The following is a 13,245-nucleotide window of genomic DNA, read 5'->3' as shown; positions in this document are numbered from 1 at the left end:
GATCTAGAATCGCTCTCTTGCAAGACTTAACTGAATAAATCATCGGGCAGATTTTAACTAAAACATTACTTCAGTTTCCTTTTTTTTTTTCTTTTTCTTTTCCTTTTTTTTTTTTAAATTGAAGCAATGTATAGCTTAAAAATGGCTCACAATGTGTTGTATCCACTAATGTATTAACAAATGTTTGAACACTTTCCTATAGTCTAAGTCAGTAAGTTTCAAAAAACATGAAGTCTTATGAGAAAGGCCCTTGAAAATTACAATATTCTTCTGGAAAGCTACAGATATGACAAGCTATAGACTTGATCATCTGGTTAACCTAGCTTCATCTAAATGACTACTGACCCATGAAGAAGTGAGGAAAAATATGAATTATCATAGTTTTTCAGACTGAATTATAAGGCCAGCAGTCAAAAAGACTATAAGAGGGAATATATCATGACTGCTGTAAAAAACTTCATACAATGTCTTCTAGGTGAAAAATGAGTTAAAATCAATAAGAATCTGAGCGCTGATGCATGCAGTTAAAGAAAAAAAAAAGCCAAAAGATCATTAAAATGATAGAGCGCTGATAAATCATACAGCTGAAAGTTGTCTCAAAGTAAAATTAAGTTTAGTCACTGCTCCGTGACAAAATTTGGTTAGCTGTTAAATTTTAGGACTCTGATGGAGGGCATAATTTTACACTGCAACATTTTATATCTGATTAGCACAAGTATAAACGACAATGCAGAAGACAAAGCCAGGAGGCACTCCAGACTGAATGGTTAGTGAGGGAGATGGGACGTGGATATAACCATAGAAAGGAAATGCAAAAATAGCAGGGTTTAGTATTTTTTCCTAAGTTAGCAACGCTGCTGGTCCCAGTGCCTCTCCTCCAATACCTGCCTCATGCAGACACTGACCCACCTCAGCTCTCCAAAGTCTGAGCCAGTTTGGGGACTGCAAGTAGTCTGAGCCACTTCAAAGCCACAAAAAGCTGAGATATATAATGAGTTGCAGAGAAGCTCTCAAGTGGAGCGAAATGAGGGTCAGTGCCATTTAATAGTGGGATTTCAGCTCTATTGAAGTCAGTACTACTGTGAGGCCAGGATTTCTACTCACAGTGCAGAAGAGAATGTAAATAGCAGCACAATCACTAAATTTGCAGACGTCAGTAAAGAAGGAGTTATTGCAAGTAGTAGTGAGAGACGGGAAGCAATGCAAAAGATCCAGAGAGGATTAAAATACCAGTGGGAAATAAAATCCTATTAATTGTTCAGTGGCTCTCACTTCTGGAATGAAACAAATTCCAAAAGCTTTTATTTAGTGGCAAGGCAAAGCAGTAAAAATGAAAAAGCTCTCAGGTGAACGTAATGCACCACAGCAGGTATCATCCTGCCGTGTGCCACAGTGGCAAAAAGTAAATCTGACTTCTGGGGTTGTAGGGGATGAGGTACGTCAGAGCACACCAAGCTGCTATTCCCTTTCCTACCCAGCTCTAAGATGACGGCAGGTAGCAGAGTGTTTAGGGACTGCAGAGAGAGCTCAGAAATAAACACCTGAAACCTGGAGGAATGAAACCACGCAGCAGTGTGTAGAGCAGAGAGGTACCTCGTGACAACTGACAGGAAGACAGGGACCCAAACCTCTTGACAGACCTCCTCTTATTTCTCATTGCTTTTAATTTTCATCTTAAAGCAAAGGGATTATGCCTTAGTACAGCCAACGAAACCCCAAACAGATGCAGTAGTCAAGATTTATTATACAGGAGACATTAATCTTTCTGCTTCAAGGCATAACCCAGCACTAATTGATGGGATTTGTAAACAACAAGTTTCCCCAAAGACAGGTTATCCTTTATGAGCATTTTTCTACCTTCTCCCGGAGCAGGTGATGCAGCACCATCGAAGTCAGGATTCTGACCCAGACAAGAGTCTGCTGTGACCAAGCCTTGTGATTTCTGTGTTACAGATCACACAAACACTGACTGAAGGGACCATACAGAGCAAGGGACTCATCTCCTCCAAAGCAGAAAGATCTATGAGCAGACATCTTTAAAACCGTGGGTCAGAATGTACTTTTAGGCTGTTATCCAGAAAACAAAACAAAATGAAACAAACAAAGAAACAAAACAAACAAACAAAAACAAACAAAAACAAACAAAACCAAATCCATGTGTGCTTCAATTTAGGCTTGTAGTAGTTTTAGAAGTACTTATTAAATGGGATTGGACACCCAGCTGTGCTAGTATGACTCCAGAGTCACTTCACTGCAGCCATAAGAGCTGCGTTTGTTTTACAGAGATCAAACCGAGAGTGAAATTCAATTCCCTGTTTAGCATTGCTATTAAAAGGCAGTAACAGTAAGTGAAAGGGCTTCAGATATTTTTAAACCTTGTCCCGTATCTTGCACTGCTCATCAAGAACAGTCAACTTTTATTTAAAAAAAAAGAACAAACTTTTATTCACTGTATCCAGCCCTTTCACAATCAAATTTGTGTTTTTTAATGGGATTACTCATTCAAAACGGTCTCCCTGTAATGAGCCAGACTGTTTTCATTAAGGTAGCTGTCAGGCAGCAGATGTGAGCACAACTAGAGAAATCTCTGCTCCTCGGTGGGCTCTGTTGCGCTCCCTGGCACCGTGCATCAATGTTACAGGCAATGACCGTGCTCCCTGAAAACAGGAGGCACAGAGCAGAGCAGGGAGGGAGGGAGGGATAACTCGCAGCAACAGATGGCAACCCTTCCACACAGCTTAGCCAAAAGTCAGAGGAAAGACATTTTATTTCTCCTTTCATTGCTGGGACTTTATTTTTAACACGTGTTCCCTCTTGAGTTTCAAATCTAATATTTTTGACTGGCCTCCTGGTTCTCCTGCAAGTCTGCCTTTAGAAGGAAGGTGATCTGAGAAACTTTCCTCCCCTTTTGCTGCTGGTCTGGTCTTTTTTATTTCAAATGTTTCAATTAAAATGATTGGCAGACATTGTCTTCTGGAGTTGCAAGCAATTATTTTTGTGCAACTGGGATACAAAAGGAAGGTGGTGGAACCAGACACAGAAGACTTCAATTTCTTTTATTTCACTTAACCAAGCTTGGTGCTTACTGGTGAAAAAGGCAGTGTCGCTCCTTGGATCAAACTCATTGATCAGCTAGGTGACTTAATATGAAGTCTGCCTTTTACATACAATGTGAAGCCACTGGTCCAGATCCTGAGGAGGCTTACACAACCCTTCCCTCTCTGAAGGTAGCTGATTTGGAAGTCAGACCATTTATACATGTGCCTTCCTGCAAGAACTTCAGGACAGCTGCATGCTCCGTTCTCCAGGGTTGTCACATTTCCTGGAAGAGGTGACATCCATCCTCATTTGCATCATCTCCTGCGCAATGTATTATACAGAACTGTCCTTCACCGTGCTACATTTAGTGCAGTTCCTGCCTCCGATTACAGTATGCAAGAGCAGTTCCACCTAAAGCCATATGAGCCCAGCAGGAGCTCGTACAGGAAACACAGGAGCTGCCACATGAGATGAAAACAGTGGTCCATCAAGACCCAGACCCCATACAGCACTGACCAGTGCCAGATGTTTCCAAAGGAAGCACACAGCTCACTAATTTAGTGCAGAGCTACATTTGTTCTTCAACATGAAACAGTCAGGAAAATCCTGAAGACTTTGGGTTTATACTCTTGCTATTTAATCCTTAATTGTCTAAGACCTAGGCTTTTCCATCTGCTCACGGCAACAGCCCCTTGCCAGGTCATGGTCACAACAGCGTGTTCATTTCAAAGCCCAGGAAGGAACCCCTTCTTGCAAATTGCAAGTTGATGGCACTTCCCCAGACTAAGGGGGAGAACATCTGATCATCAGTGACAGAGATTATTGGCTCTATTGGAGCCAGTGAGCGTGAGAGAGAAACCCGTCTGACAGCTGTGAAATATTCACATAGGCTTCTCAGTTATTTATTTTTTAATTATCTATCTGTCTGTACACAAACACAAACATATATACATAGATACCCTTTTCTGCACTGTAAGTCACTTCATGGACCTTTTCATCAGGTCAACATGAATCTCTCATGCCAGCCAGGGATCAGTGCCCAGTAGCTGCTTGCAATCCATCCTGCCACAATTGACGGGCAGAATGAGGATTAGCTTGCAGTGCAGGAGCAGGAAAACCAGCCCGATGGAGCACTGGGCTAGGAAAAGAAAAAAAAAACCTGTGCCATAAGCACGCCAACACGCACAGAGAAAACAACTGCCTCAAAGTGGCCTCTATTGCAAGCCATCAGAACCCCAATTCACTGCGGAAGGATAATGCTTTTAGGGTGACCCTCCTGCTCTCACATGCTTTGATGGCTGTGGAATGGAATAAACAGAGTGTCCTGGAAAGCTCTCCTAACCAATCTGCAAGGCAACACAAAGAGTGATATTACTGGGTTGCGAAGTCTTTCAAATTTCTGTACTACAGGTTTCAGAGACTAACTGGGGGAAATGGATTAGGAAAACAAAGGAAGGAAAAGAAAAGGGGAATTTGCAGGGCTCTGAGGGATAACAGATTTCCTGTTTCAGCCTGACTGTTCAGCAGTTGTTTCGTATTTCTATGAACAAAGTATGAGCTAAATCTTAAGTTGCTGGAGATATGCCTGTGATCTGCAATGGTGCGCCTCTCTGTTGCTTCATTGGTTTTATTTAGGGTAACACTATGAGGACCAAATTCTCGCCTCAGTGCTGTTTGTATATCAAGAGGATTATAACTTACACTTTATAGTGTCCTATACGTGCCCTTTCAAACTACATCAATGCACGACAGGGCTTTTCAATCCATGCACATTTACACAGTGCACATGAAAATAAATACAGGCCCTCACTGGGTTTATTGAACACACTCCAGCTACTGGCTGGCCACAAAAGTAAATGTCTGCAGCTAGTCCTCACTGTGGGCTACCACTCTCTGCTGGAGTGCTGCGGCAGCGCGGTAACAGATTTAAAAAATAATTTACACTGCACACCAACTTGCGGCACTCATATGGCTCCAATTATAGCAAGCAACATCTGTGGCCCATACTGGTGGAAACGCGAGCAGAAGTGCATCTCTGCTGCAGAAAGGGAGGTAAAAGAGTTTTGGTAGCACAGTGCCATGGCAGGAGGCCAGTGCGGCTGGGTGCTGGGTGCAGTCAGCACTTTCTGCCCACGGGCATCCGGGGAAAGGAAACAAGTAACAGGGGAGGATGGTACAGTCCCACTGTGTTTAGGTAATTTTGGGTGAATATTCAGTTCAGAGTGATCTGGGCGATAGCACCAATTTAAATACCATAAGAAGAGTTTGGTTTCCATGAACATGAGAAGCATGGTATTCTGGAGAGGAGCCGAAAAACTATTATATAAAAAAGCTAAACAGATACAAACAAACAAATCAAAATAAAACAAGCAAACAAACAAAACAGCCCCAGCAGCACCCTCTGCCCCTATCTCCCCCTCTAAAAAAAAACAAAAACAAAACAAAAAAAAAAAACCACAAAACACACCACCGAAAAAAAACAAAACCGAAGCAGTTGGGCCCCATGTAGGGCTCTTCTAACCATGACAGGAAGACCTCTGCTGCCCTTATGGCCAAGCCAGCCTGCTCTCTGCTCTCTGCTGGGGAAAGAAATCACTTCCCAAAATCTTCATTTCAAGCGAAGGCTCACACCTTTCTGTACTTCTGCACATCTACGCTCAGTTTGGTGGCCAGCACAGCTCCAGCCACACTTCCCCCGGTACAGGTTGACCTACCCCTCTGTGTGCGACCTGCTGAGTAACAGCTATCACAACACACACAGAGGAGGCTTTATGACCCCCAAAGCCAATAAATCAGGCTAGCATGCAGCGTTGGTTGCCTACAGTTGCATGAATAAGGAAGCAGGGATTCCCTCCTGGAAATTTGCCTCCTAGCTGACTGGAAAGAAAATAATTGCACATACAACTTCTGGTAACAAAACATTTTTCTGGGGGGGGAAGAGTTAGATATTTAAAGGAGAGAGATTTGGAGGCATTTGAATAACAGGGGAAGCCCTCTGATTTTCATTATTTTTCCCTCTCCGGGAAACAGTGCTTTTTCGATGTTGTTTGTAAGCATCTTCAAAACACAGCCCAAAGTAACAGGAATACAATCAATATTAGATATGAACAAAGACGCTTTTTTTCTGTAGCTGCAATTATCTGTTTTCAAAGAGCAGGCCATGAATAATGTATGCAAAAATACAGGGGGGGTGGGGGGAAGGTGTTACTTATTTTTTTCCTTAAGCAGATTATTTTAGCATGGGTGAGAGACTACCAAGCTAAAGAATAGTGTTCAATATCACGCAGTGTATAAACAGCTGTGGCTTAGCACATTATAAAAGCCATTAAAGGGCAGAGCCAAAAAATGTATCTAGCTATGAGGAGGAGAAAGAGGCAAAGTACCGTGTAATGATTGCTTAGTTTCACATTTGCCATTCAGCCTTTGTACACGAGTCCATTCTGAAGATCAAGATCTCACCTTCCTCTTCATTAAGTTTTCCTAAATTGCTGCAATAGTATCTTGGTCGTTTTGGAAACTTTTTTTTTTTTTTTTTTTTAATGCCAAGGCTGCCACATCGCTCAATAGACATCAAGATCAGGAATACAAACTGGCCACACGTGCAGACAGAGGTCTGTGGGCAGAACAAGGATTGTCCTGATGCTGGGTCTGCATGGCCCTTGCTGTGGTGTGCCTGGGGCACGGAGAGGCAGAGGACAGCAAATGCTTTTGGCTCCATCCTCATCACTGCACGGACCAGCCAAGCACGTGGATGGTAAAATAAAGATTCACCTTCCTTATAGCAGGAGAGGAGGCTTTCCAGGACAGGCGCTCAGGCACTCGCCCCTCTGCTGAGTCCATTTGTCACCCTGCTCCTCCGCTCCCTGCCCCTTTTGTGGCACAGGTCTTTATTAGGAGATTACCTCACATCTTCTCTGCTGCACCAGACTCATGCTCGCTTATTTTCCCTGCTTCTGGCTTTGATTCAGCATCTCTCCCCAGCTTGAGAGCTTGCTGCAGAATGCAGCTCTTCATTAGGAAAGCAAAAGTCTGAGCTGGTTTTGTGGCAAAGTTTATCCTCAGCTTTGCTCGCATTTACCTCCAGGTTAGCAAATAGCTTCAGCACAGTTGGCTTTGCATAAGCGTATTATCACAGGGTTTCAGTTACTACATTTTCCCCACACCCTTTTCCCCTCTGTTAATGCACAAGCAAATAAATGTGCAAGCAAGTATGTTTTACCTCATGCTCTCCTTCCTGTGAACTGTCACATACATCTCATAGACTCTCCCCTGGGGAACGGCCCCCGCTGGGATCAGCAAGCTCACTCCTGCAGAACAGAAGAGACACAAAAGATAAAATGGAGAAAAGAAAACAAAAGAAAAAAAAAAAAAGAAAGAAAAACCCAGGTGGGCCTGCGAAGAAGAGCAACAGAAGAAGCAGAAGATGAAGCCTGCAATGCCAGATTTTCACCCAGCCTCACAAAAAGACTCTAAATGAGTTCAGCGACTCTGGAGATAAAGTAGGCAACCTCAGAATCGCCTGTGATCAGATGGTCACTCCTTGCTCCTGTTGTGTCTTGGCACTGCGGTCGTGGAGTGGAGAAGAGGATTTTCTTCCCTTCCCTTTTATTTTATTTAAAGATCAGACAGATGGTTACGCCGCTTCTTACCTTTTAAAATAATGGGAAAAGGAACAACTCTGACTCAAGTTTCCAGCAGTTGTAACAGGACATATCTCCTTAGGCAATCCTTATTTAATTAAAAGCAGGAGAGAAAGGCAGCAGAGTACTGTCCCAGGAAGCAACAAGAACTAGTTGTTTCTTGAAAGATGGGCTCTGCAACTGGCACCCTGTCTTTTAATGCACTCAGCTTCTAATTAGACTACAAGGGAGAAAAAATGGGGCTTCTTGGTATTCTGAATGTGCCTACTTCTGCGGAGTGGCTCAAAATTCGGATATCCAACCTTGAAAAAACCTGTGCAAATACACTCTGTGCCCTTTGCAGCGCTGATAAGCTGCACATTTGATTACAAAACACCGTTCTTACATTGCTGTGATTTCAGAAATCGAGCAGAAATCCCGGGGAAGCAGAGGGTCCTGTCTTTGCATGACAAACACAGCAGAGGATCTCACTGCTGCACACTGCTGGACGCGGCTCAGCCAGCTGTCTGTGCAGGTGAGGGGCAGTGGGGAACCACTGGCAAGGACTTAATTCAGCTATGACTGTATAGCTGAATACAAACCTATAGGCAGATTATTTGCATATATGCCCAATAAAGGCATATAAGAGTAATAAAATCCTTGCACAGTCCTGTATCTTCTCTTCAGCACACAGGTTTTGGTTACACTGGAAACCTCCCATGTACTAGGGATTTACTACGGCTCAGTCCCATAGCTGGATTTTGAAGGAGAGAGATTATCTATGGAAGGTTTTCCGACTTGTTTCTTTACAGGGCTGTCACAACCTCCCCTGTGCCTGTTTTCAGCTGTAAGAGGGCAGGCACAGGGTAAATGAAGGACTTTTATCATACTGCTAGGAGGATATACATATGTCTAGAAGCAGCACGGATGCATACACAGTAAGTAGCAGTAGACAGATTGATGTATTTTACAAAACTTATTTTAATCATTTTGAAGCAATTACAGAAATAAATAAGCATTTCTTTTTCCTTACAAATTGATATTAATATATGTGAATTAAATATGACTAATGGACTTTGCTGACAATGTGCACCACCATGGCATAAGAAACCTGAGTATTAATGTCAACCCCTAGCTGCAGCTTAGAAAAATGCGAAATCCAGGACCGTGTGGCATGAATTTTCAATGTTACTTAGCAGTTAGTACCAGACTTCTTTAAGCAATTCACCTTCCACTTAGGCTCTTAAATTTAATATCAGTGTTTCTCCATTGATACTCAAAGAGGAGGGCCCACTTTTGGCTGCTTCCTGGGCTGTATAGGGCTGTATCCTAGAAGGAACAAACTGGTTCTGGGCCACCTACATGTTTTGCTTTCTCCATAACATCAATGAACAAAAAAAGATCCAGCAAAGGAGCAGGAGAAAAGGTTAGGCACCATCTCCTCAGACAGGGCACAGTGCAGTAAAATGGCCAAGAGCTGACCACAGGATGTAAAGTTGGAAGCTGTGAGACCTTCAGCCACAGCACTGGGTAGTTGTGAGTGGTGGTCTCACAAGTCTACTACCTGGACTCAGTGCACCAGAGAAAGGGGATACTACCCGGGATCAGACCAGTGGCAGGGGGATTCCTGACCACTGTGGAAAGAGGGAAACTTGCATAACCCCCAAATCCACTGCATCATGCATTTGATTAAACCCCATTCTGATGTTGTAAAAGAAATCAACACTATATATAACAAGGAGAGAAATATGGACAAGACACTCTTGGGCCTTATTTTCCTTGACTATATAATGTGTGCAGGAAAAAAAGCCTTCCAAAAATTAGCATTCTGCTATCCTACTGCAATACCACACAGTCTGCAATGAATTGGAAGTGGAACAACCAATTTGTTTTTTAATTAATTTGTCCTTTTTATGTGTGATGACAAGATTGAGGCTTTCTGGCTTGTAGTCCCTTTTCTAGAGCTGCATGAAAGGAAAAGTTCAAGGATGTTGAATCTCACTTCACACAGGGGAGCACTGAAGCCTAACGTATCTCAGAAAGTGGTAAGAGCCCTGCAAAATTTTGCTAAAAAGGCAGCCACGACTTTGGGGAAAGGATCCTTGAAGTATCTTAGTTAATCTGAATTGGGGAAAAACATCTGTTTGTTTTGAACAAAGAAAAGGCACAGTCCCAGGAGTGATGGAGTGACCCTGTTTTTTTTTTTTGTTTGTTTGTTTTTTTGTTTTCTGGCATAGAAGAAAGCTAACTCCACTTAAAACCCTAAAACATGGCTAGCACTTACCTGAATTGGGAATTATTAGGTGGCCCCCTAATGAGTTGAAGGTCCCAAATGCAGTACACGATGGGTCTGTTTGCCGAGCAAGGCTCTGATTCTTCATGTTCAGGGTCTCATTCTCCAGCAGGGACTGGGTAATCTGTGGGGACAGCTTGGAGGAGAAGTCAGAGAGGTCATCCTGGGGGGTGACTGCACCAGAGGTATTATAGACCTTAATCTTCAGGTTGGGCAGAGGGTCCAGGATTGGAGAATTGGTCATCGGGATTTTATCAGAGACATCATGCAAAGCATAAACAGGACCCCTGTACATGGCTGCTGCAGAAGTGAGGTCTGGTGGCACTGCCAGGAGGTCTGCATTGGAAATGAGAAAGAAGAACCATATTGCTTATGATTACTTCTCTGTTCTGACGACTTTCTTCCTACTAATGATTTGGTTTTTCATTCTGTTCTGCTCATACCAAAGGTTATGATATACAAAGTCCTTGTAAACTGACCTTCATCTCCTTTCCCAGGCATCTATATCTAGCAATCTCCCAGAGCTAGTATTGGCCCAGCCACTCTGCACTCTAATTGTTATACAAAATTACAGCATGTTTCTGCTCTAAGTATTTTTCACTGGGATTATTTTCCAGTCTGTGCTCAGATTTCAAGCATAATATGCCTAGCTTCAGGGCAAGAAGTCTTCCATACTCAGTAGATTTAGTTTTATTAGCTAATACTCCTTCCTTAAATGCTAAGTGAGAATCACTAACCAATTTATCTAATTGGCCTAAAGACAGAATTCCTGAAATAACAGAGAGAACAAAGCTATGAAGTCATTGTGCCCATGACTCCCTGCCAGTGTGGGATTAGTACCTGTGTCACACACTTTGATATCCTCAGCAAAGAAAATGACATTTCTGCTAACCTTCTGTATGGCAACTCTCTTGTCATTGTAACTCTTACTTTGATTTATTCTTCATAAACATGTATTGAAAAAAAAAAAGAAAAAAAAAAAGAGGAACTCTTCCGCCTAAATGGGGGTCTTGAAAAAACCAGCTCATTTGAGTGGCTGTTTTCTGGCTGCCAAAGTGTGGAAATCATCAAGCTATTATGCACATGTGATAAAGATGTTCTTTATTAAATGATATCCACTACAACTTCTTCTATATTGTCCATTGAAAGTAAAGTACTTGTTAAACTACTATTTATGCCTGTGGAGACATGGCACAGTAAAGAAGGCTATTAGTGAAACAAAGGGGAGGTGGATGTGATAGAATTATTGTATTGTATTACTCCCGTGATGAATCCTGTCTCTCTTGTTTTTGTCATAGCTTTGATTTTGATTTAAATTTGAGCAAGACCTGTATTTTTATAAATGCCTGTTTCACTCTCACATTCACCTTCTCTCTTTACAAGCTAAGTACCTCTGCTGTATGTTCTTGAACACATCTGAAAAAGGCCACCATGGGTTTTTAGCACTTGGCCATCAGAAACAAATGGATATAATCTTTCTCCCTTTTATGAAGTGCCAACAAGCATCCAGCGAATATCATTCATACAGCCCCAGAGACCATGTTCTCATAGCATATCCCTGAATTGGTCAACATGGAGTGCTATGACAACTAACCTTGCCTTGCAGCCTTGATATTAACAGGCTGAAATCCTCCGTTTAGCGCCGAGGAGTCGATAATGTCTGACTCGAAGTCACGGTGATTCTTGCGATAGACGAAGAGGGCCACAACCACAGAAATAGCCAGGCACACGATCACGGCAATGACGATCCCGACGTAGAGAGCAACATCATCCGAGTCAGGAGCAGCTAGGGGGAGAGAGGCCAGGAACCCTAAAGCAATGCGCTCCTCACAGGGACTTTTGAGAAAATACATTCTTATTATTCTCGTTTCCTGCAGATATTTACTACCTTTTTATAGGTTAATTTAAAAGCCATTTCTAAAGCTATATAACAGGTCTATGCCCTTTTGATGGGAAACGATCTTTGATTTCTCTCTAACTCGTGTTCTATCTTTGTACCTATCTGCTTGTTCATCTATCTGGTACCCAGGCACTGAACTACTAAGGACAACACGTTACAGAGTTAGTCTCATGAAGCAAATTAAATCCATGAAATAAATTGGTACATCTTAGTGACACAGTGTCGTAGTATTAGCATTTAGTGGTTCATCTGACACCAAAGATCATGCTGTGGGGTTGCAAACTTTGGAATCCTTATTGTTTTAATGAAGGGAACAGAAAAAGTTTCAGTTTTAGAGAATGCCTGAAGTATCAGAACGTATCTTTGAGTTTGGTTTTTCTGACCTGTAATGTGTCAAGCCATTTTCCCTTACACTTATTTTCCTCTAAAAAAATCCAGGAAAGCAGAGAATCAGCCTCTAAATTCTCATCACTGGCATTAACACATACATATTTGGATAAAAGCCGAAGCAAGCACAGGAAATAATGTGGTAATTTACCAAAAGGAACCCAGATTTATTATAGCTGTCTTGTGAGAAAATGGCTATGATATTTCTACTAGCTGCTTATACAGTATCTTCAGCACTAATTCCAGGCTAATCTCTAGCATCATTATCCACTAGACATTTTTTTTCCAGAAGGACTGAGTACATGATCAAAATTTGATGTGCTTCTATACAGTGAAGAGTCCCAGTAGCAGAGATAGCATAATGAAAAAAAAAAAACCAGACCTTTTTAGTACCCTATTTCTGTTAATTTAAAACATGTGAATAATTCTCATTTATTTATTTGCTCCTCACCTGTTAGCCATTTAAGCCAGGCTGCCCTCTAGCCATATAAGTGAGAGCTGGCAGATATTGAAAAGGACCGATCAAACTTCATCAGCCTCTGCCTATCAGACTTTCAATGCACCAGCCTCAGAAAAGCAGGATTTTTATCCCCAGCAGTTCAAGAAGCAGTTCTCTGAGTTCCAGCTCAATGGAAATTAATCTCTCTACCACATTTCTTCTGATTGCTAAGGAAATGCTAACAAGAGAGAGGGTTCATTCTCTCCAGTTTCTGTCTTTGAGGCAGTATCTTCTCCCATTTTCCTTGGGCATAAGGGCTGTTATCATCCTGTGTCAACCCACTGACAGTGGAACACTGCTACCTCTGTCAAGCAGGCAGCTTGCCACTTACTCTGCCCAACTGGTCCCTCTTTGCCTAGTCACACAGAGCTGGTGTAACGCTAAAGCTTGACCCGTGGAACAGCATCACATTAGCATCCAGGAACGTAAAATGAAACATTAAACTTACAAGAAAATCCATATTCATTCTGGGTTCTCTGTTCAGTTGAAATAGGATAAATGAAACCTT

The 13,245-nt window shown here is 42.2% G+C and overlaps 1 protein-coding gene across 6 annotated transcripts in view; it reads right to left on the bottom strand.

Moving 5' to 3' along the window:
- Positions 1 to 13,245, bottom strand: part of UNC5C (unc-5 netrin receptor C) — a 250,700-nt gene that overhangs the window by 12,304 nt on the left and 225,151 nt on the right. For 4 of the 6 annotated variants that reach the window (XM_083834563.1, XM_083834566.1, XM_083834565.1 and 1 more), the window contains 4 exons: positions 13,186 to 13,242; positions 11,546 to 11,737; positions 9,943 to 10,287; positions 7,259 to 7,346 (listed from right to left, as the gene is read on the bottom strand). In XM_083834563.1, the coding sequence (XP_083690689.1) occupies positions 7,259 to 7,346; positions 9,943 to 10,287; positions 11,546 to 11,737; positions 13,186 to 13,242 (682 nt within the window). The remainder of the gene's footprint in view (positions 1 to 7,258; positions 7,347 to 9,942; positions 10,288 to 11,545; positions 11,738 to 13,185; positions 13,243 to 13,245) is intronic. The other 2 variants (XM_083834564.1, XM_083834567.1) reach the window with 1 other exon arrangement.

The sequence above is a fragment of the Anser anser genome, assembly GCF_964211835.1.
Source record: "Anser anser genome assembly, chromosome: 4".
Lineage (NCBI taxonomy): Eukaryota > Metazoa > Chordata > Aves > Anseriformes > Anatidae > Anser > Anser anser.
The sequence above is the reverse complement of the archived record's forward strand: the minus strand, read 5'-3'. Positions and strand labels throughout refer to the sequence as shown.